This window comes from Tenrec ecaudatus, chromosome 13, assembly GCF_050624435.1.
Source record: "Tenrec ecaudatus isolate mTenEca1 chromosome 13, mTenEca1.hap1, whole genome shotgun sequence".
NCBI classification, from domain to species: Eukaryota; Metazoa; Chordata; class Mammalia; order Afrosoricida; family Tenrecidae; genus Tenrec; species Tenrec ecaudatus.
Genome location: NC_134542.1, coordinates 11,222,897 through 11,247,682, shown reverse-complemented (window position 1 = coordinate 11,247,682; position 24,786 = coordinate 11,222,897). Strand labels below are relative to the sequence as shown.

The 24,786-nt window shown below is 46.5% G+C and overlaps 2 protein-coding genes across 2 annotated transcripts in view; one reads left to right on the top strand and one right to left on the bottom strand.

Annotated features, from left to right (window-relative positions):
* COL4A4 (collagen type IV alpha 4 chain) overlaps positions 1-21,282 on the bottom strand; it is a 131,141-nt gene extending 109,859 nt beyond the window's left edge. Inside the window, exons 1-3 of the mRNA XM_075530204.1 lie at positions 21,149-21,282; positions 6,668-6,710; positions 348-425 (exon numbers count right to left, since the gene is read on the bottom strand). Of these exons, the coding sequence (XP_075386319.1) occupies positions 348-425; positions 6,668-6,710; positions 21,149-21,282 (255 nt within the window). The remainder of the gene's footprint in view (positions 1-347; positions 426-6,667; positions 6,711-21,148) is intronic.
* The window catches only part of COL4A3 (collagen type IV alpha 3 chain), a 156,582-nt gene continuing 153,076 nt past the window's right edge, over positions 21,281-24,786 (top strand). Inside the window, exon 1 of the mRNA XM_075530203.1 lies at positions 21,281-21,460. Within this exon, the coding sequence (XP_075386318.1) occupies positions 21,281-21,460 (180 nt within the window). The remainder of the gene's footprint in view (positions 21,461-24,786) is intronic.

The window sequence follows — 24,786 nt, the reverse complement described above, 5'->3', positions numbered from 1 at the left end:
GATTCGATGGTACCTACTAACCAGATGTGTCAAAATGGATGTCATGGTAGTGATTTTTTAAAAAAACACTACCCAAACAAGAAGCCTTGTTAAGCACCTGGAAAGTTTATGGTATAAGCTTACCCAGCGGCTCCTGGGAGGACAATCCTGGTGAAATATCTGTTCCCTTAAGATTTATAGCCTAGAAAACCTCATGGAGAAGTTTCACTCTGTCCCGGGCATCGACTTCGCGGCACCTCGCCCAAAAATTGCGAGAACAGGTTCAGGATCGGGGACTCCTTGCTAAACAGTTAACTACGGCTCAGAATCCAGCGATGCTTCCCACGTCCGTTTCCCCCGGCACTTACCCGAGCCCCCTTCTCTGGAAAGCACTGGCAAGTGGAACAGTCTCTTCCTCCACAGGGACCAGCATGTTTCTTCCCACTCTGAAAACCAAAGCATTGTATTCAGTCTGTGGGAATCCATCCCTTCGCTGGGTGCATGGCATATGCACATTGTAACAAGCGCTCCTGGGTTTACCCAACTCGTGGGAAGCCCACGGCACCCTTTGGCTTGTGAATCAGGGAGTAGGAAAGGCTAGTGCGGAGCTTAAAACTGTGGCTTGATATGAAAGAGGATGGAATATTCTAGCAAGAAGCTTCTAGAGCAGAGGAACTGGGAAGCGGGGAGTCACCCTTCATCTGAAGCCACTTAGCTTTAACCAGAGATCTCTGCAGCTTCCCTGTCCCTGTTAGCACTGAATTCTAAGTTGTGACCAATCTTAGGGTGTAAAATATGCTGTTGGCGAAGCTGTAAGTACAGTTGGCTTGCAAACAAAATCCTGAAAACTGACATTTCAGGACCCCGAGCTTGACCTCTGAGAACAGTGAGGACCTGTGTTTCTTACCATGACCTTCCTGGGTCAAGTAATCAGTTAGAGCTTTGAGCTTCGAATTAAAATAGTCCATCCCACAATGTGTTACATCTCCAATATATGGTTCTTCTAATGTGTCCTTCCACCACAAAGTTCCTGACCTTGAATCATTCGTCTCCCTTCCTCCACTTTTAGCTAGCCTTTCTTCAACATTCAGAATGCCGTTTTCCGCCTGCACACAGGCATACTTTCTTAACTTTAATGCTTTCTTCAAACACACACAGGCATACATGCATACATACATACATGCGAGCCACTAGGGGGAAAACCAGCACCTTGACTCATGAATCTTCATGATCTAGTTCCAGGGTAATCAGTCACGTGAATATACAAGTAGACCCCTGGAATAACTGTTTGCATGAGTGGATCCCTTAAGCATGAACAGAGTCACTATGACATACTTGCAATGGGAGGGAGGACTGGCTAGCTGTCTACAGACTGGGCTCAGCATTTAGGGAAAGAGTGGGATCACCCCACCACCACCACCTCCCACCCCAATCCCTGGTCAAAACAGTGCTGAGTTCTAGCTGAGGACATGAGTGGGAAGGTCAAGAAGGCATCCGAAGGAAATGTTGTCTAGTTCATGGCTTTGTCCATTCTTTGCTGCAACAGGCTCATGACTGGCACCATTCTAAACTGGATCGATCTTGTTTGAAACTCAAGACTCTAAGCCTGGGGGACCTGACTACCACCAAGAAAGAAGAGCTGGCAACAGAAGTGTGTTCTTCGGGCTGGGGGTCCTTGTGCTGAGAATCTCCTAGACCCAGGAGAAATGGATGCCAAAATGAGGACCATCCACAGACGTTGAAAGGAGACAAGGACCTTCCTCCAGAACAGAGTGATGGCCTTCCTTCGAGCAAGCTCCCTGCATTTAGACCGCTTGTCTCCTCAATGGTGAGAGAATGTTTTTCTTTTAAAAGACTATAAACTTAAGGTGTAAGGCCATCGGATAATGGGGATTCATGAAAAAGATGAATCTATTTAGTTTTGATGGAAAACATATATATACTTATATAAACAGGAACCCTGGTAGTCAAGATGAGCACTTCCAAACTACCATCTTCCTCCTTGGGAGAAAGGTGGGGCTTTCTACTCCCGTAAAGAGTTAGTCATGGAAACCGACAGGGGCAGTTCCACCCTGCCCTATAGGCTCATCCATCACAAGTCAGAATAGACTCGCTGGCAGTGAGGTTCATGTACATAAGTATGTCGGTGACTACAAAGTTAAGTACATGTGGCTAAACCAAAAAGTATTGCCGTTGGAGTTCCAGCTCCTACATGCTCGGGTTTATTCCAAACAAAACACGTTCAAACAGGCCCCTGTGATCAGTGGCTGCAGACAAAGACTCTTCGTAGTGTAACTACCTCAGTATTCTTGGGGTGCTTTCAAAACTGAAAACACAAGGTTTGATCAAAACAGTGACTTCCCGGGGGATGTCCTGGGTCAGTGAGGTTCATGATGGTGAGGCCATCTCCAAAGGTCATCATGGCTGTTTGGGGAGTGGGTTTGCATGGGGTAATCGAGGGGCATTAGTGAAGAGCATGTCAGGAAAATTGTTTCCTTCCATAACAGTGCACCTTCGCATTACCCCAGGGGAGCAAGGACTGTTGTATGAGGATTTCCTTGGGAAGCCTCACCTTGTACACCCTCCAGCCCTGTGATTGCACCTTCAGCCTTCTGTTTGCTCCCCAAACTCCACAGACATTGAAAAGGAACACGATTTGAGTCCCCTGAAGATGCCCAAACTGCCCCCTTCGACATGGTGTCCATTGAAGTGCAGACACCTTTGTGGAAGTGTGGGGGGGGGGAGGGGCGGGCTACACACAGCACCTGAGAACAGTACGGGCCTTGGAGGAGGCTATGTTGAGAAACTATAGCTTCGAATCTGGATATTTTGGTTTCACAAAGGCGTCTATGATTTTGCAGAAGCCCTGGTGGTGTAGTGGCTACTCATTGGGCTGCTAACCACAAGGTCACCAGTTCAAATCCACCCACTATCCGTGGGAGAAAAATGAGGTTTTCTCTTCCTGCAAAGAGTTGCAGTCTAGGAAAGCCACACGGTTAGTTTTATTCCATCCGACAGGGTCGCGACGAGTCAGAATTGATTCCATGACAGTGAGGTTTTTTTGTGTTTTTGTTTATTTTTGTAGTTTGATGGCTTTGAAGGAATATTTTTGTGTGTATATATATGTATGGGTTTTTATATATTATAGAAATGAGAAAAGAGTCTGGCTAGAACAATTTTCTATCTCACAATTTAGGTATCCCTTAGGTGTGGGGACATGTACCACATGCGCAGTTCTCCAGCGAATTAAACATTTCTAGAAACTAAGCATCCAAAAAGAAAGAGAGAAAGAAAAAAATTCAATTTTAGAAATAAACTCCTCCTGGTTCACAGAAAGCCTATAAGGATTTGAACCTTGACAGCTAATTAAATAATTCAAGTTAGAAATTAACTGACATGAAGTAATCTCAGGTAGAAAAATGTATTTGAAGTTTCAACCATGTATGCCTCTTGAGCCTTGAGCAGCATTGTTATCTCTGAATGCAGACATGCCGAGTTCAAAATCCTGATAAGGTTAAAAGAATGAATTAATTAAATGTCCGAGGCCAGATCGGGACAGCAGGAGAGCATTTTCAGTAACTTGTCCTGAGACTTGGGTTTGTTTAAGGTCAGGATTCCTTGCCCTGATTGGATGAAACATCAAAAGAACCAGAGAAATCCAAAGGCCTGTTGATGTGACAGCTTGATTATAAAGGCAAGTTTGTTATGCCTTTAAAAAAAACAACAACTTGATTTTGCCAAGCATCTCAGAGATATCTGAAACACAATGAGGCCTTAGTGCAGTGGAAGGAGTGATCTCAAAATAGATTAGAAGAGTCTAATAAAGAGACAGGAATCACCAACATTGATATAAATTACTGACTTGAACCAAGAGAAAAAGTAAAAAACAAAACAGTGATTTGCCATTTCTACCAAGTACCTCTTGGCATGAGACCTCTCCACGGACACATGGCTTTCAAAAGAGGGGGCCTCCAATAGAGGAAGAGGGTGCGCCTCAAAATAGACTTACAAACTCATTTTAAAAGAGATAAAGACCGTACGTGGGCAACGAAACACTCAGACCGCAAACCATCTCCATTGGGAAGGCGGGGACTTCTCAAACCCAACTTGGTCCTCTGCAGCGGGAAAAGGAGAGAGTCCCTCTCAGGGACTCCCAGAGTCGCTCCACAGAAAGCACAAGAAACCAAGTTCCCATTTCTGAGAGGATTAAAACTCATCCTACGTGCAGAGCGCTGTTAGTTTTGTTTTGAAAACAATCTGTGTACATGATAATTGAACTAATGGGCATATTGGGAGCAATAAAAAGATCATGGGAAAATGAATTTCTCTTCCATCCCTGGCCCCCCAGCTCCCTACCCCCAGAAGCAAACGTTCCCATGACACGCGCACACACACACACGTTTTGCTGATGGTTTCTGGCTTTGTTTTATTTTCCCCCAGATGGGATGATGGTCCTGTACCTTGCTGATTTTACTTCCTGGTACGTCTTCACCATCCTTCAGAAGACACGCCCATACCTTGTTCGCTCCGTTCCTATTGATGGTCACGTAGGTAGGACCTCGCCATCTGGCATTGACACTACTCTGTGATTAATCCTGCTTGGCATTGCTTGTTGAGTATAAGTCAGAGTCAATCCTTCCTACGAGGGCAATTCTTGCCCCAAAGGACCCCTGGGCATTTAAAATTCAGAGGGTAGTGCCCAACCGCCTCAATGTAGTTTCGACCTTTCAATCTCAACTACAGTAGAGCCACCCTCTGGGAGAAATCTGGAGAATCTCTGTGGGTCCTTGGTGGGTGGGAGGGTCTGGAACATATCACTCATGGGTTCAGGAATGATATTCAGAAGAAGAGATAAAACCCCAAACTCACTGCCATCGAGTCGATTCCGACTCACAACAACCCTATAGGACAGAGAAGAACTGTCCCTGTGGGTTTCTGAGACTGTGACTCTTTGCTGGAGTGGAAAGCCTCATCTTTCTCCCTCAGAGGGGCTGATGGCTTCCAACTGCTCACCTTGCAGTTAGCAGCCCAACCTACTACACAGCACCAGGGTTTCATATGAGAAGCAAAAGGGTGCCATGTAGGACTCTCCAGGCTTTTACAGCGGGGGGGGGGGGGCAAATAATACAGAGAATATGAGACAAAAATAGCCTTAGAAAACTCAGGTATGACAACCAACAAAAAAGTAAGCACACATCTGTACTTCATGCGATTCCTCTGGAACCTCAAACTGCTCTAAAAAAAGAAAGTGTACTAAATAGATCTGAACAACCTGTGCCTTGGTGAGTTGCCTGCCACCAAACGGTGAGAAACAAGCAGAATTCATCCATTTCCGGGGCGATTTTCTTTCTCCTTCCCCATGATACTCTCAAGTGCATCACCTGAGATAAGTTGGACAAGTCTTGCCACCCTACTCCACGCAGGGAGAAAACACGCCATGGACACGTGAAGGGATCTGCCCAGGTGATTTCATCAGTGATCAGAGAACCAACAAATACGGACTCCCGTATTGGAACCCCTTGCTTTCAGCTTTCAGCTTCCAACTGGGAACAGAAAAAGAAGGAGGATAACTTTCTATTTTGCTTTACTTCAACACGACCCATGAGAGCTGGAGGCAGAAAGGGGACTGAGTGGAGCCAAGCTGAAGCTCGTGGACAGATAGAATTGTGTGCTTGCGACTTGTGAACAAGACTGGCGCCATTTTGATTTCAGTCAGCCATGCTCAAGTATAATCAATTTTGTTATACATTTATGACTGTCTTCAAGGGGTTGACAAGAGTTTTGAATGGAATTACTATATGAACCCAGCTTGGTGTTCAATCGACCCCTCCAGCTTTCTCCATCATTGCACACTACTGATAAGGAGCATTCAGCTGGCAAGTCAATGTCAAGATAACGATTCACAGAATTCTCCTTTCATGAGCTATGCTTTAAATACGGCATTGATGGCTTTCTGTGACCTGTCAGGTATCTTAAGACTTAGAGCCCACCGCATATAATACGTGATTAACATTGTTAGATGAAATCACCATAAGTGTCGCTGGGAAATTGGGATATGGTAATTCAAGCACTGACTAAGCAGCTTGGTTTCTGTTGTATATTCCTTTGGCTAGCCTCCTAACAGTTGTTCCTTTTTTTGATTCTTCATGGAGTGCTACTTAATCAAGTGCTCTAGGACACAGGTCTGATCTTTGGGGTAACGTAGTCTAGATGGTATTTAAACTAGATCACTTATCTCAAGGCCCACCCAAGTTAACAGCAGACTCTGGTGAGATTTCCCAGAAAATTTTGAAGTTGGGCTATAAGAACTCAGATTCTTTAGCGAGGAAATCCACGAAAGTGCGTTTGTTACAGAATTTTCTAGGTTTATCTCTCTCCAGAGTGACCGTGTTCCCATCGAACCTGGCACTTCTTGATTTAACCTTGGTGTGGCTCAGCTGTTGCTTGCTTGTCTAAACAGCCCCCCAAAATATTTTTTTCAGGAAAGGTCACTGCATTATAAATACAGAAATCTCTAATATCCAGGCCAGTGGATCCGCAGGCTCACTATAAAATCAAAGAGGCAGCATAGATTCCCCCAGTCCATTTCTTCTCGCGGGTGAAGCAACCACACACCAGAGCATGTTTATTTAGACATCCACAAAACCAATACAATTCACATGTTATCAGCGTTCCTTAAGACACTTACCACATATGCATGTTGTACAGAGAGGAGAACAAGTGCAAGGAACCTACGAGAAAGCACAGATCCAGATTAAGGAATAGAATTCGTGCTCACCCACGTGGATTCTGACACACAGCAACCCAATGATGGGCTCCAAGGATTTGTGAATCCTTAAGGGAACAGCTGGTGGATTTGAGCCACCCACTTAGCAGTTCAAAGTCCCAGGCCTGCCCGACAGCCCGGGAGGGATCCTTAAAAGGAAGAAGGACAGAGGAATGCCTCCCAGAAAGCCTCTTTCTATCTCCAAGAGGCTTATTTGTCATTGGTGACAAGAGAAACGCCGTGTGCCTCTGGATACATGCTCTTCTCCCTCTCCTCTCTCCAAATCATCAGGAGGTGTGTGTGTGTGTGTGTGTGTGTGTGTGTGTGTGTGTGTGTGTGTGTGTGTGTGTGTTGACACTGGTGTGTGTTCCTGCTTGTGCTGGGCCCTCAGGCTGGCCAGAGGAGGGAAGGGAGGCCATGCTCGGTGATGAGGAAAGGCAGAGAGTATAGCTGCTAAGGGACAATTTGGACACCTGAGCATCCTGGATTGGAGGCTATAGGCAGGGATGGAAGGAAATCGAATGGAGTGCCAGGATGGTTTGGAGAGAGGAGAGATCAGGTGGGGTTAGATTGTCCAGGACCTCCTAAGTGAGTCAGATGGTATGCTGTAGAGTCAGACAACAACTGGAGTCAGATAGAATTATTACAGGAGCCCCTTGGAGGTGCACACAATTAAGGAGCTCAGCTGCTGAACCAGAGATTGGAGGTTCAAGTTCACTCACCGGCATTTGAGGAGAAAGCCCTGGAGAGCCACTAAAAATGCTGAGGAGGAAAGGCGCACTGGGACACAGGTAGGGTGCCCATGAGGTGGAATTGGCTCACAGACAATGGGTTTGATCACGATGACAAACTATTTCCGACAGGAGAAGGATGCAATCCTAAACACTCCTGATCAGCTAGGTACTGTTACCTAGGACTTCTCTTGCTCAAAGGAGCCCTCCTGGTGCCACGGGTTACTCATTGGGCTGCTAACCACAAGGTCAGCAGTTTGAGACCACCAGCCTCTGCAGGGGAGCAACAAGAAGTTTTCTCTTCCCCCAAACAGTTACAGTCACAGAAACCCACAGGGGCAGTTCTGTCATGTCCTCTAGGGCTGCTATGGGTCGGAATGGACTCAATGGCAGTGAGATTTTCTTGAAATATTTCTCAAAAGATTTCCACACTCATTGTGGCAATAGATTCTGGAACCAGAATTGAGTCACTTTATCCCCATAGATGGTAAAACTAACTAGAGTCCATCTGGAGGCTAGCTGGGATTTCTGGTCTCCCTAATCCTATGTCCTGCATAGAGCCTTCTCCATGAAAGGATCCCCTTATCCTAACTGGGTCTCCTTGGGCTATCCTGGTAGTGTGGGCCTCTCTCTGACTCTGAGATGCTTGCTAACATGACATAAAACCCTGAGTTCAGGTAGGGAGAGAGTCTGGCAATTACGTGCATGCATTTCAGTGTTTCTGTTGGATTATTGGGAGAAAGATACGGCTTTCTACTCATATTCTACTCAAATAAAGAAAGCATCCCAGTCTGTGAAGCCCACAGGGCCAGTTCTACCCTGTCCTATAGGGTCGCCATGGGTAGGCAGGGGCTTGATGACAGTGGGTTTGGTTTTTCTGCTGGTGCTGTATTGTTGGTGTGCTGAGTCCATTCCGACTCATAACCACTCCACATGACAGGGTTGCACCGTCCCATGGGGTCTTCTAGGCTGGCACCTGTACAGAGGGAGACCATCAGGCCTTTCTCCCGCTGGGCTGCTGGGCGCTTCAGACTGGCCGCCTTTCCATTAGCAACCACGCACCTAACCACTGCAGCCCGGATCCTGGCCTTTGGGAGATGACAATCAGTCACACGATGGCAGGCGTCATCGACAGATGCCTGGGACAATATGGCTCTATGACGTGGGAAGCACGCATTTGGGAGCAACAGCTAAACAAAGGAAGGCGACGAGGCTGAAGACACTCACCAGGGAACTACGCTGATGGGCTCAAGCCACCCCAGAGAGCACCTTCTGACCGCCATTTGTGGGGACTTCTTCAAGCAAGTCTGGATGCCTAAAGAACACCCACGGGCCTCCTCTTCTGTCTAGAGACCACGCATGTAGAGGTGCAGTTGTCTGTCCAGGGTTTGAAGTCTGCATATATTAAAGAGAAATAGAGCTCTTCAAACATAAGATATTTTATCACGTTGAACAGATGACTTTTAGGATTCATACTTCATACAGAGCGAGTCATACTTCAACATGGGCTGTTTTTCTTGACACCAACACAATCTTTCCTTACGGATGGCTAAATTTTATCTTTTTAGAACTACATATATACTGGAATTGATTATCTATCATAAATAGCAGAACTCTGGTGGCATGGCAGTTATGTATTAGACTGCAATCTGCAAGGTCAGTGGTTCAAAACCACCAGCGGCTTGTCAGGCTAAAGAAGGGGCTTTCTACTCCTGTGAACAATCACAGTCTCAGAAACCCACAGAGGCTTTAATTTACTGACTTGTGTCAAGTTTTCTTATCAAAGCTATTTCATTTTTCCCTTAAAAAGCCAAGATAAAATCTATTCAAGTGTTGTTTCATTTTTTGAAACTAGAAAAGGAATCCTTCCAGCATACAAATAAAAATACATATTTTTCACACACAACAACAAACACAGATAAAGGGGAATCACTAGAAAAATTAGCGCGGCTCAACCTGTAACAGTTAAACATAGAATGCGCATAGGATCGAATGTCTCCACCCCTAGGTACATAGCCAAGGGAGATGAAAATATACGTTCACACACGAAGTTGAACATGAATCATCTAAACTGTGTTACTCAGACTAACCAGAAAGTAGAGAGTGCCAAAATGTCACTCCACTGGTGTGTGTGTGTGTGTGTGTGTGTGTGTGTTAGGTATCATCCAGTTGGTTCCAACCCAGTGATTTTCTGACCATAAAAATGAAACACTACTCAGTCCCGTTCCATCCTCACAATTGTTGTGACGAAGGAGCCCGGAGTGGCAGCCACTTTGTCAACCATCTCCTCAGGGGGCTTCCTCTTTTTCAGCTCTCTTCAGCTATACCCAGCATGAGGTCCTTTTGGGGCACTGGTCTCTCCTGACAACGTGTCTAACGTATGGGAGAGAAAATGTCGCCACCCTGGCTTTAAGGAGCGTTCTGGCTGTACTTCTTCCAGGACAGATCTGTATGTTCTTTTGACAAATATTCTTCGTCAGCACCATAATTCAAACACATCTATTCTTCAGTGTCCAACTTTCAGATGCATATGAGGCAACTGGAAATTCCTTGGCTTGGGTCAGGCGCATCTTAGTCCCTGCACTTCCACACTTTAAAGAGATCTTGTGAGTGGACACACGAAAGAGGCTGTGTACACACAATGGACTATCACATCAAAGGGAATGAAGGATTGAGGCCTGCTACTCGACATGGATAGATTTGGAAAAGTGAAAGAGTTCGGATACAAACGGCCACATATTGTATGCTTCTATTTAGATGGAATGTCTAAAATCAGCAAATCCAGAGGCAGGAAACACGAGGATGGGGGAACAGGGAGGACCTGGTTTCTTTGGGAGACGATGGAAACCTTCCGGAATTCTTCCGTGATGACTGCGCAAATCACAAATATGAAAAGTCACTGAATTATATGCTTGAAAATAGAATGGTGAGTTTTATGTTTCATAAATTTTACCCCAATTTTTTCAAAAAAGAAACTATTTTAAAATTGTTTCAGAGAACTCTTTTACTTTATCCAAAAGTTTCTTTGGCTTAAAGAATTGAAATCTCTTATCTTAAAAATGTTGGCATCTTCGAAAAACTAAAAATGTTGGCATCTTCAAAGACTTGTCCCCAATAGGAGAGTTGGGCAAAGAGAGAGGGACAGATCATGTTGAATATTACAAGCTATTTTTAATTACTGGATAGGATGGGTGAACCCACTCACTGCTGTATCTACAGGAGCCTAGCTTTCTAGGTAAGTAGCAGACCAGCATTCCAGGATGCACTAGCAAACCCACGCAGGCGCAGAATCAATGTGAGCCCCCAGTCTTTTCCCACCCTTACATACTTGTAACTGCATTCTAGCAGCAGGGCTCTAGAATGCAAGCAATTGTTTTAGAGATGGAATACAGATTAGCTTAAAGCTAACCACTGAAAGGTGAGTTTTTCCTCAAATAGGAAAGTTTGGTGAAAAATTCAAGGAAACAGGAGATATTTGTATTTTAGGCCAGTAGTAGATGCATGACATCATTAATCTCAACCAACATTATAAGGAAATGCAGGGAAGGAGATTGCATTATTCAAATAGAGTATGGCTGGGGTCAGCTTCTGGAAGGAGAATACTGGACCATAGCCCGGTACCTAGAACTTCTCAGTAGGTCTTAGTTGGATGCAAGTGGAAGGAAGGAAGGAAGGAAGGAGGGAAGGAAAGATAGATGGATGATGGATGGATAAACAGAAACCAATTGGAAGGTTCTGTGTTAATAAAATACAGTTAAAAGAGGTAACCAGTGAATTCTTGAATAGGAATTTTTGTCTTTTTTATTAAGCCACAATCTTATCCCTAGAGCCATAAAACTAAAAATCTTGCCCTCTTTTTAGATTCTTCAGAGAATTGAGGTCACAGGGCAAATCTCTGATGTCCCCTAAAACTGGAAATGCAGAGAATCCCAGCTCACTAAGAGGAGGTACCCTGAAACCATGCAATTTGCACAATCTTTAAAGTTAACGTCTCAAACTTACACCTGCTCTCTAAATGGTCATGGAGGATATCATTTCTGGAGTAATGTAAGTGGTGACTTTAAAATGAAACTGCTCTATCGCTGTCTTAACAAGCCCTGGTGATGCTGTGAGTTAGGCTTGCCACGGCCAGCAGTTCAAACCTATCAGCCACTGCTTGGCAGAGAGATGAGGCTGTGTGCTCTCATCAAGATTTACAGTCTCGGCAAACCCTGTCAAGGTGGTTATGTAGCAGAATTGACTCAATGGTGTTGGTTTGGTATCATGGGGTTGTAATTTCACAACAACCATCATCAATTTAAAATATTAGTGCAAAAGCCGTTTCACCGTCATACATTTCACTCTGGTTATTTTTCTTCTGGATTCCACAATTCCATGGCACAACCACCACCGCCACTGACTTTTATCCTTATGCACTGCGTGTTTATACTCGCACATGGTCAGTGAGGTTGTAAACAATGAATGCTCTCATCTGCTTATGGAAAGGGTGGAGGATTCAGTCTTCCCAGAAGCACCTCAGAAGAAAAGTCTGGTGAACTACTTTCAAAAACCAGCCATCGAAAGCCCTACGGAGCAGAGTTCTTTGCTGACATGCATGGATGTTGCCATGACTTGATGGCAACTGGTTGATCAGGCTTCTCTCCTGGGACCATGGCGGGACATGCACCAAAGCCAAACTGCCACCGGGTCCATTCTGATGCATAGAAATTCCATAGACAAGGCTCCCCAGGCTGTGAGCCTTGACAGGAGCAGACGGCCTCCTCTTCCTCCCAAGGTTGGGTTTGAACCAAAGACCTTATGATTAGCAGTCCAGCACTTTTATTCACTTATTTTTAAACTTTTTTCTTTTCAAATTGGGTGAAGGTTCACTGAGCAAATCCGTTTAACATTCAACAGTCCGTACACATTTTGTTTCATTTCATGGATTGCAATCCCCACGATGTAGCCTGGCTCCTCCCTCTTCCTTGTACTTCCCGTGTCCACTCCGCAGTCTCTCCTAATCTTAGAAAAGCTTGGTCCCTGGGTAAATGCTGTCCCTTTGCTCTCACACAGTCTAAGGTGGGCATCTCCCCCCTGCCCGACCCCCCCACCCAGTGTTATTGTTCCCACTAGAGGCCTGACTATTGTTTGTCTGAAAACAGCCACAGCAGTAAGTCCCCTCCCAGATCTGAAGGAGGACTAAGGGCCAAGTCTCAGTGGTTCCACCAGTCTCTATCTGAGCAGCAAGCCGGGCCTTTTCTCTACAATTTTGAGCTTTTCTCCCACTCTATCGAAGACCCTCTGTGGCAAAGGGTCCCGGACTTATTTTGCCTACAGCCTCCTTTTCAGACAAAACCTAAAAGAAGCAAACAATTATTCAGTGTCTCTGACTCTCATAAACTTTTGTAGACTAGCCCATCATCCAGGACAAGGCGTACTTATCGTTTTCAGCAGTCCCTGGATTATTCTATGACAGCGAAGAGTGACAGTCTTGGAAACCCACAGGGATAGTCTTACCCTGTCCCTAGGATCTGAAGGGTCGCTATGAGTCAGCATCTGCTCGTGGCAGTGAGTTTGGTTGGGGTTTGGGCTGTTCCCACTCCCACCAGGGAATGGCTTTGTGCGCCTTGGGAAACAGCTCTACTGTGATCCCGTTCAGAGTGCTCAGCGTGGTAGCTGGGCACTGCTTAATTCTTTTAAAACGTGTGAGAAAGACACTTTATTGAAAAAGAAGAAGTGAACGTCTTGCCCAAAGACTTCCTCATGAACAGATCGATTCTAAGAAATAATTCATAATGGAGCCGAAGGCCTGGAAAGGTCTTTGCGTTTGCCTTGTCAGCTGCCTACAACCCCTGAAATCCTGCTTGTCTCCCGCCTGCCTCGGCTCCTGAAGCATGGTCTGTGGCTGTCTGGCTTGGAGGAGCTGCCAAAGGCACACCTGCTTCTTCTCGGTCCCAGTGGAGCAGGCATAGGACAGCAGAGTGCTCACCTACACTCCGGCCATTTGCCCTCTGAGAGGAGCTGTGGAGCCGCCAACTATTCTCCAACCTAAGATGCATCAGCACCCAGGTTGCTGCTGAGCCTGGCTCCCAGCATCCTGTCCGTCGGTCCTCAGGTGCTGTGAGCAGTGGTGTGCTCAGCCCAGGGCAGTGTGCAAACCCTGTGAGGCAATCCCAGGAGCAGGCAGGGTTTGCCTGGCTACAAACACCTGTGCTAAGAACACAATGGCTTTTGTCTGAATCAACAGAAATGCCTCATCCCTCAGAACAGCATCCTGTTCATTGGCCTTCTTACACATCCATGGCTTGCCCAGTGTGGGGCAGAGGGAAACATGAGCAATCAAACAAGCCGACACGAAGCTCAAGACTCCCCATGGAAGATGCTCTGTCACTCAAACACTGGAACACGACAGCTTCAGAGAACTGTTAGATAGGGAAACTTCTACAGAAATTCGCATCAAAATCCAAGCCCACTGCCACCAAAATGGTTCCAACTCATAGCAACCCTATAGGACAGAATTGTTCCTTAGACTGTCAATCTTCTTTTTTTAGAAATCATTTTACTGGGGACTCTTACAACTCTTATCACAATCCATACATCAGTTGTCTCAAGTACATATGTTGCCATCATCATTTTCAAAATATTTTCTTTCTACTTGAATCCTTAGTATCAGCTCCTCCTTTATTCCCCCCTCCCCTATTCACTCACAACAGAAAGGGAGGTGAAAGGAGACAGTGGATGGTGTAAGTCATGAAAACAATAACTTATAATTTATCAAGGGATCACGAGGGTGGAAAGGTGGGGGACGGAGGGTAAAAAGAAGAGCAGATACCAGGAGCTCCAAGAAGGCTTCAATAGACTTCGGGTTGGTTTGAACATTTTAGCAGAAAAAGCCAATCATGCACACGCAGCATTTACAAGGGTTTTTATGTGAAGCCCAATTCCTGTGTGGTCCTGGACCTTCTGGGATGTGACTGGTGTTTCATGTTCTCCAAGAAGCAACAGGAAAAGCCTGAGAAGTCCTCATGGGAATTCTTTTGTTTGTTTGTTTGTTTTAATCATTTTATTGGGAGCTCTTACAACTCTTATCACAATCCATATATACATCCATTATGTCAAGCACATTTGTACATATGTTGCCATCATCATTTTCAAAACATTTTCTTTCTACTTAAGCCCTTGGTATCAGCTTATTTCTCATTTCATGTCTTACACCAACCACTATCTCCCTTCACACACTTTTCTGTTGTTCGTCCTTCTGGGGGGTGGGGTGGTTATATGTAATCATTGTGATCAGTTCTCCCTTTCTCCCCCCAACCTTCCCTTTACCCTCCTGATATCACTACTCTCATTATTGGTCCTGAGGGGTTTATCTGTCCTGTATTCCCGGCGTTGCAAGCTCTTGTCTGCACCACATGCTCTGATCTAGCCATATGTGTCAGTTAAAATTAGGGTCATGACAGTGGGAGGTGGGGGTGGTGATTGGAAGCATTAAAGAACTAGAGGAAAGTCATGTGTTTCATTGATGCTATACTGCACCCTGATTGGCTGTCAGAGAATGTCCAAGTGTCTAGAGATGGGCTTTGGATCTCCACTCTACCTAACCCCTCATTCACATCAATAAGATATTTTGTTTGGAGTCTTTGATGCCTGATACCTGATCCCTTCGCCACCTCATGATCACACAGGCTGGTGTGTTTCTTCCATGCGGGCTTTGTTGCTTCTCAGCTATGTGGTCACCCTTTAAGACCCCAGATGCTATATCTTTTGACAGCTGGGCACCATCTGCTTTCTTCACCATATTTGCTTATGCACCCATTTTGTCTTCAGGGATCGTGTCAGGGGAGCTGAGCATCACAGAATGCCGGGTTATTAGAACAATGTGTTTTTGTGTTGAGGGAGGACTTGAGTAGAGGCCCAATGTCTGTCTGCTGCCTTAATACTTAACAAATAAATACATCTGCATAGATCTATTTTCCTATCATTATATAAAATACATTTACTTATGTACATGTCTGTATTTAGACCTCTATAAATGTCCTTTGCCTCCTACTTCTTTCCTCTTTGTCCTTTTACTCTCCTCGTGTCCCACTATCATGTTCGACCTTCATTCTGGTTGCAGTAATTCCTCTCACCTACATTGCTCTTGATCAAGCCCCACCTGGCATCCTATGCTTTCCTTGTCATTGATTTTTAGATCATTTGTTGTTCCTTGTCCCTGTGTTTGTGGGCACACCTCTTCCTTTCCCCCGCCTCACCCTCTTCCTCATGGGAATTCTTGACAACTCCTCCATGGCCAAGCCCACCCTCACTGCTCCCTCTCTCCAGATTCAGGTGGCTTATCTGGCAGTTCTGCAGAGTCTTCCATGTCACTGAAATTGAGTTTGCTAGTCTTGAGCCAACTGGACTGTATCTCAGTTCCTCAACCATTTTGCCAAATTAGACTATGATGATCATTTTCTTTCTTGAGACCTCCTTCTAGTGCCAACAGAACATCGGACCCCAGTTACAATGATGTCACTACTTGAGAACCAGAGAGGGGATGCATTGCGTGAGTCTGGGGAGATGAGAGAAACAAATCTATGGACACACATATGTCTTTAAGAAAGAGATTTATATACGAGAGCAATTGAACGCTGAGAAAAATCCCAGTCAAGTCCAGCTCAAGTCCGTAAGTCTGTTATCAGTCCATATGTCTGACACCAATCTGTAAAGTCCTCTTCAGACTCATGAAATACATGCAATGATGCTGAATGTAGAAGGATCACAGGCCGGTGGATCTTTGGATCCAGTGTCATTGGAAACATCTCAGCGCTGGCAGGGGTCTCTGCATCGGGGTGGGTCCATGTGTCTTGTCAGCTGCTAAGTCTCTCAGAGTATGAGTAGTGAGTCTCCCACTTTCAAGGAGGAAGTACTGGATTTCCCAGGATTCTCAGAAGGCCATGCCCACACAGAGGCCTCATTGGCTATGATCCGATTGACCAGCTAGACTCCACCCTATACACACTTAATCCTCATATTGACAAACGATTATATATCTACCGCATGTATATTCTAAAAATAGACAATTGATTTCCAAAACTAGAGGTGCCCTCTTCCTCCAAGTGAAGAAGACTAGTCATGACTCATCAATGTGTGAGAGGCACACTGGTCGAGATCAGGGAGTCAGATATAGCAGCCTAAGTATCGTCTCCAACCACACAAAGGTAATAGAAGTGTGTCTTTTCTTTTCCCAAGTAACACTAGATCTCTGATTCTTCTTGGTGATGGTTTTTTGTTGTTGTTGTTGTTATCGATCTTTCAGGGAAATAACTCAAGCAGTACGTGTTCTTTCCTTTGGACCTTCTGGCACCGACTGCCCAAAATACTCATTCTCCAGTTTTCTCTGCTCTGTGACTTTCTTTTACATTTAGGCAGAATTGGGATGACTTCATAGGAACTCTCTGGGGTTTTCAGATCCCGTGAAACTGCCTTTGGGTGGAGCTCTGGCAGTCAAACCCCAAGAACCCACTGGCCAGCACTCAGCCCACCAACCAGGAAGAGAAGCTCCCATTTGGCTTTGATGATAGCTCACCTCTGTTGCCATAGTGATACTGCCTTGTTGCTCTTTGGACTTGAAAGTAGGACTTTAGAGATAAAATCTGCAAAAATCTGCATCTAGATTTTTATACAGTTAGTGCAACCCTAGGCGAGTTCCTAATCCCTCTGAACCCTTGATTTCTCAATATGCAAAATTAATACTTAGAAAAATTAAATGATTCCAGGTTACTGGCCACCACAGTGCCTGCCATGTGGTAGCAATTCCAGAAATGTACATTTCCTTCCTTCCTTCGTAATTTGGTACAGAAGTATAGCCAGGTTGTTCCTTAGAGGCATGGATGGCAAGACTTGGTCTTACCTATTTTGGACATATTGTCAGCAGAGACCAAACCCATGGAAAAGAACATCATGCTTGGTAAAGTGGAGGGACGTCGAAACGGAGGAAGACCCTCAATGAGATGGGTTGACATCGTGACTACAATGGACTCAGGCATAGGAACCACTGTGAGGATGGAGCAAGGCCATCCAGTGTCTCGTTCTGTTGTACAGGGCGCCGCGCTAGGTTGGAATGGCTCGATGGCACCTAGCAACCACAATATTGAGAAGGGCTAAAAAAGTGGAGCACAGCTGGGAAGACCCAGGAAGGACCAAGACTTGATCTAAGAAGGAAGGAGAATCTGGGAAGGGGAAAAGGACAAATAAGGGATGGTTATATCTTTTAAATATCAGGAGAGAAAAATAATTGAGATGGGTGCATCCTTGGTTGGTGGAGAAGAAGGTATGTGGGAGGCCCTTCTAGGTAGAACCACAGAGCTAACATCAGTTGACTTGGAGACAGCACTAGGAAGAGATGATCATGTGAGTTCTAAACCAGTTAGCTGGCTCCATCCCCTTCTTCCTTCCAGCCCTTCCTCGCTCTTCCTTCTTCTTCATAAGGAATGTAATAGCCAGCCCTGGTGGCACAATGGATAGGCACCTGGCCAATAACCAAAGGTTGGCAGCTATTAGAGGTCAGACGTTAGCAGTAGTCCAACACTTAGCCCACTAAGCTACCAGGACTCCTGATCCAACCAAGAGGAGACCCTATTTGAATCAATACACAAAGCAGCAACTCCTGAACTTGGCGGCAAGTGGGAATCTCTCCTCAGGCCTGATTAAATCCTTAGAGAGTCTGATGCTGTTGGCCTGGCATGGGGCAGGCATGGGAATTTTGTGGATGCACCTCAGGCAATTCCACAGTGCTGCCACCGTTGAGAATAGGCATAAATGGCAGAGGAAAGACTGTAATATTCACTCTGCAGCCAAAGCCAAAAATGTGTTTGGATGTATGGGGTGGGGAGAGGGCAAATAGGGGCTGGTATGAGGTGTGTCTTCACTCAGCATCTGGGTTTTACCTACCTACAGGTCCACATAACTCCAAAGTACCTACCTTAAAGGGTGTTGGATTCTAATTGCAAACAAATGGTGTCTCACAGTCAGTGGCCAACCTACAGTTCATGTTTGGTATGTGATAACCAGAGGCTTCAGATATCAGCAGCCTTGTTCCAAAGCGGGGGCTTTAACCTGGAAATAGAATTCAGGGAGTGTGAGAATGTAAAAAGTCCCTGAGTGACCCAACTGCTATTGGCAGGCAGGTTGGTGGTTCAACTCTATGCAGTGATGCTGCAAAAGCAAGGCCTGGCAATCAACTTTTATAAGATTACAGCCAGAGAAAACCCTGTGGAGTGTAGTTCTACACTGATAACATCTGGGACACCAGGAGCTGGAATGCAGAGAGTTTGGATTTGGAGTTTGGTGAATTTGGAGGAATGGAGGGGAAAAATTACATTTTTCTGTTAATGTCTAGAGAAGTTTAGCCTTCCTTGTTGTTCAATTATGAACATGTTGGTCTTGTTGTTGTTGTTAGGTACCATAGAGTTGGCTTGGACCCATGGTGCCCCTCTGTACAACAGAATGAAACCTCACCCAGTCCTACAACATCCTCACAATTATTCTTGTGTTTGAGCCCATTGTTGCAGCCATGTTGTCAATCATCTCATTGGGACATCTTTTTCACTGTCCCTCCACTGTACCAAGCATGATGTCCTTCTCCAGGGACTCCTGACAACATGTCTGAAATACATGAGACAAAGTCTCGCCATGTTTGCCTCTAAGGAGCATTGTGGCTGTACTTCTTCCTCATAAGCTAGATAGGTTTGTTCTTTTTGGCAGCCCATGGTATTGTCAATAATCTTTGCCAACACCATAGTTCAAATGCATTGATTTTTCTTTGGTTTTCCTCATTCAATGTCCAATTTCCCTGCGCAAATGAGGTGACTGAAAATACCATGGCTTGGGTCAAGCACATTTTTAGCCTGAAAATAAGTAATATCCTTGCTATTCAACACTTTAAAGAGGTCTTGTGCTTCAGATTTGTCGGATGTAATGTGCCGTCTGATCTCTTGGCTGCTGTTTCCATGAACATTGATTTTGGATCCAAGTCAGATGAAATCCTTGACAACTTCAGTCTTTTCTCAGCGAATCATGATGTTACGTACTGTGATGTCCATTTGCGAGGCTGTTGGTTTTCCTTACACTGAGTTGTAATCTATACCGAAGGCTGCCATCCTTGATCTTCACCAGCAAGTGCTTCCAGTCCTCCTCACTTTCAACAAGCTAAGGATTTCATCTGCGTATCAAAGGTTATTAATAAGCCTCCCTCCAATCTTGAAACTGCATTCTTCTTCATGTAATCCAGCTTCTCTGATTATTTGCTCAGCATACAGATTGAATAAGTATGGTGAGAGGCACCCAGGGAACACAGGCACCCCAAAACTCAAAACAATAAAAAGGTAGTTATGCTATGAGTCAGAAATGACTCCTGCCAGATGGGTGGTTATTAGTTCTTGAGCATCTGCCACCCCCACCCCCCAAGCTGCGGTATTTTCCTTGCAGTCATTTCAAAATGCTACTTGCAACCCTCCCCACTTTGAAAATAACAGTTATGCTAACAGGTTTGCTGCTCCATCTATAGTTACCTTTAGGCCATTCGGAACATACACTAGCTATTACTATATTGTGACTTTGATGTCTTGATAGTGGCATGCCCATCAAACTTGATGGCGATTCTGGTCTCATTGAATTATATGCATTTAGCAACAGGATTCTAAGAGGGTCCAAAGGCTTCCCCGGGACCAAAGGAGTCCATTTGCACAAGGAAGGGCAAGCCTCTGCTCTGGAAAAGGTGTCACAGCACAACAGGGTGGCAGGTTGTCATCCAAGGCCACCTCTGAGAAGGGTGGCTGGGGCCAGGGAGCCACCTTGGACCACAGTTGGGGCTTGTTTCCCCTGCATTTCCGCAGATAAGATTGAGCCTGAAAATCCAGTTCAGTGCGGCAGAGAATAGGATGAACTTTCTCTCTCCTCTCCGCTGCCGCGCTCTTGGCATTTCAGAATGCCCAGACTGCCAGGCCCGTAACTCGAGCCTCCAAATTAATCAAAACACACAGCGCCGGGTTCAAGCCAGCTGGATAAGCTCTCCTCCGGTGACCTCCGGGGCCCCAACTCTCAGGTTGGCCCTTCACTCCTTGTCTCACCCTTAGGTGCCCATTTAGCCCCCGCCCCCCTTCCCCACTGTCCCTGCAGGTGTTCCGAGCCCCAGCTCTCCCCTGGGGGATCAGCGGGTATTGGTCAGTGCGGGGCGATGGGCGCCTTACCTTCAGGACACCCGCAACTCCAGGAGCCGACTCCGAGCTCGCGGGGCTCTCGCAGCCCGCCGCCTCTCAGCTGCACTAACTAGCTCTTCCTCCCAGCGGAGGCCGGAGGGGAAGCTCGCCGCGGGGGTCAGGTGGGGTGGGGGGCGCTCCGACCCCAATTGCCTTCACTCCGTGCGCACCGGCTTATTCCGAGCACTGCCGCTGGCCACACCCCTCACGCAACGCTGCGCCTCCCGGCCACCCCCCCTCCCCACAAGTCCCACCTCTGACCCGCACCCCACGCCCACGCAGCCCCAGGACCCTGGGACGCTCCCTTCCAGGGCCCCCGGCCCTGAGGGAGCGCCCCCCTGCCCCACCGGCGCGCCCCCCAGCTCTTCTCCTGGGCACCATGCCCGGCCGGAGGGCCACCACCCGGGGCACGGGGAAGGGGGGGACGAGGGCGGGACCTGCGCCACTACTTCCCTCCCGCCGAGTGCCGGCCAAAGCCACGGAGGGGAGAGACGCCGGCGCGGCCGGACCCTACCCAACCCTCCCGGGCGCGCAGGGCCGCCTTGGCTGAGCTCCTTGGCTGGCTCCTCGCAGCGGCCACCATGCGCCCCGGGACGATGCTGAGGCCGCTGGCGCTCCTGCTGGCGCTCCTGGCCATCGCGCGCGTGTCTGGCAAGGTGAGTGCCGAGCTGCGCGACCCCACGCGCGTCCTGAAGGCTGGAGGGGGTGTGGGGCAGCCGTGGGTCGCCGTCTTGGAGCCGCTGCGCTGCGCAGGCAGTTTGGTGAAAAGAGCTCTTGGCAAAGTTAGAGGAACAGGTGACCTTGGAGGACAAGACTGGGGGTGTTGTTGCTGTGGTCCCTAGGGTAAGGGATGGAGTGGGGGTGGGGTGGGGGTCTCAGAGGTCACAAAGGAAAAAAATAAGTCAATACTTCTCAGGGGAGGAACGGGTAGGAATGACATGGGGTTCGCGCTGTCACTGCTGGTGAATGGGACGAAGCGTCAGGGGTGCAGGGGCAGGGCTAGGAATTTGCCTTGACATCCCAATGGTTCAAGCCCCAGCTGTGACCTCACACTGAACCCTGACCTCTCTAGGGTGCTGTCTCTTCTTGTCAAAGCTTGCCCTCCAACTCTCTTCTTAACCCAACCCAGGGCCGTGCAGTCCGACTCCTGGTGACCTTATTTATAGGACAGAGCAGACCTGTCACCTAGGGTCTGTACATCTTCGCGGGAGCAGACAGCATCATCTTTCTCCAGCAGAATAGCCTACTGACCTTTCTGTTAACAGCCTAAGGTTTGCCCCCTGGGCCACCCCTTTAAAACCAGAGCAAACTCTCTGCCATCTACTTGATGCCGACTCACATCGACCCTATAAAACAGGGGAAATTGCCCCCTGTGAGTTTTGGAGACTGACTCTGGACAGCTAGAAAGCCCGCTGGGAGCAGCTGGTGGTCTAGAACTGCTGACCTTGCATATCACAGCCAGACCACTGTGCCACCATGGGCCACCCCTTAGTGTTGAGAAAATCAAATGCCCTCTTTGAATAATTAAAAGCACCTTAAAAGGCAAAGCCATGTTTGGATAAATGAAGCCATCTGTCACTTTGACCGGCATTCCTATTTCTCCTAATCCTAGGTATCTTTATCCAACCAAGTGGTTTGATTGTTTTCCACTAAAAAGCAAAACCAGGTTTTCTCAAAAAAAGAATAGATCTCCCAGAGTTAATTTTCTTGGGAAAATTGAAATGTAACTTTTCAACTGTCTTGTGTTATTTTGACACTTAAAAAAAGAATGTGGGCCTGAACTGACCTGGTGGCACTTGAGGTCATCCAGCTATCAGGTCGGAGGTTCAAAACCACTAGCCTATCCAGAGGAAGAGGAGGCTGTGTGTCCCGGTCAAGGTTTACAGCCTCTACCAAGAACCGCTGTGTCAGAAACCACCCCAGGGCAGTGAGTGCGGGTTTGGCTTAGCTCGCACAGTATAATTCCCATTCTCACAGTCGAGCAGGCGTTCCGCAGACTTTAACAATGAGATGATGATTGGAAATGGATAGTTGTTCCTCATTTGCTGACACCAAGGACTCAGGTAGAAAGAAAATGTTTTGAAAATGATGATGGGCAACAAATGTACAAATGTGCTGGACACTGTGTATGTATGCATGTCTGTATTGTGATAAGAGCTGTATGAGCCCCCAATAAAATTATTGTTTTACATGTGCTAGAACACTTAGCATATTATTTGCTGTAATAAAAAAATGGAAGCCAAAAGAAAGAAAGAAATTGAGAGTTGCAGAAATACTAATGTTTCACGGAGAGCTGCTCAGAAACTCTGGCCACACATACTCCAAAGGTGCTTCCCATCTGAATCAGATGTTAACTCAAGTCTTTACAAGGGACGCAAAAAGGACAGCCCTCCTGAAGCACTCTTCCCCACCGCAGCCTCTCTTCCCAGAGTATTGCTGTCCCTCCTTCCTGGTTTCCAGAAATTTCTAGAAGTGTTCTCATTGCATACACATGGACAAGAGCATATTTTTATTTGTGATTTTAAACATAACTGATATCATGCTCTATATTTCTTCAAAAGCAATGCCATCAGGCCGGTTCCAACTCATAGCGCCTCTGTAGAACAGTAGAACTGCCTCTGTGGGTTTCCGAGATTAAATCTTTACAGGAGTAGAAAGCCTCATCTTTGCCCCCCCCCCTGGAGCAACTGGTGGTTTTGAACTGCTTAGCTTGGGGTTAGCAGCCCACTGCCTCACCCACTGTGCTTCCAGGGCTCTTTCTCATGTCTGTTTGCAACCTGTAGCTCTCTCCGTCTCAGCATGTCAACTGGGCCTGTTTTCTTTTTGCACTGTTTGCACAATGGGAGAGTTAGTTAATTGAGCTGTACCGCCATTGATTCACATGGAAATTGTTTCCAGTATTCTGCCACTACATTCTAAAGGCCTCTCTTCCAGGGTCTGGCCCTCACACAAGCCCATTTTACAGACTTGCGATGCCCAGCCCAGGTAGCAAATATATCTTCATGTGATAACTAGGTACCATCTAAATCAGTGTGGTCTCTCTCCCACCTTTAACCCAGGAATAAATAAACCCAAGGAGTAAAAACCTTCACACCTGTGTGGTAGGGGGAGCTTGGAGAAGAGTTTCAGAATGAAGTTTGCACATCTTTCTTGGACTGCAGAGAAGGCGAGAGGAATTGGGAGGTGTTGCTGGGGGAAGGGAAGAATGATACTTGGGTAAGGACCAACCTACAAAATGGATAAGCTGTGACCATTCAACTTCTTCTTATGCCACTTTCCAGTCTGTCGCCATATTTTCTTGGGACTTTTTTTACATGTAAAATTGTCAGTGTTAGATTGGCCAAAGCGTGATGACTTCTTAGGGTCACTACAGTGTTTTTTTTCTAAGCATTTGAAATGTCTCTGTGAAAAGTTATGGGTCTGGATTCGGTACCTGCTAAGTCACATGGGAAATGTGTCATAAAGGGCTTACGAAAGGGGCCTTCACCTTTTAAAGAAAAGGAATGTCCGTAAGTTAGCTCTCACTTGGGCGATAGATTGCCAGCATGGGTCCCTCCACGGCCTAATTCTGACACTGGGCAAAGCACTGTACCTCTCTGGACCCTACTTCTGTTAACTGTAAAATAGGGGAATTGAAATGCCTACTGGGACAAGCGACTTAAGGACCGAAGCAGAAATAGGGGGATGATCGGAGGAGGAGGATGGATGCTCTCCAGCGCCAGTTGATGGAATTGAATAGAAGCACCCTTCCTGTATTTCAAGTGATCAACTAGATGTCCAGGTTCTGCGAGAATGTTCTCAAACGTGAAGTGTTTGCAGCCAAACCAACACTTTGAAATTAGCCCGATGCGGGCTAACCAATGTATAAGTGAGAGCTACGCTTGGCCTTCGGGCCGTTATATGTGTAATCTCCGTGGTGCACTCACCAAAGCCATGCTTGGCCTGAAATGGCTTCAGTTCTACGTTACTGGATCTCAGAACATGAACATACCAGGGGTGTGATCTGCTGAGTCTAGACGGGGAGGAAGTGCCCGCCCACACAGTTTGTACTGAAACACCCAGAGTGAAGCTCTTCTGCTACTTGACT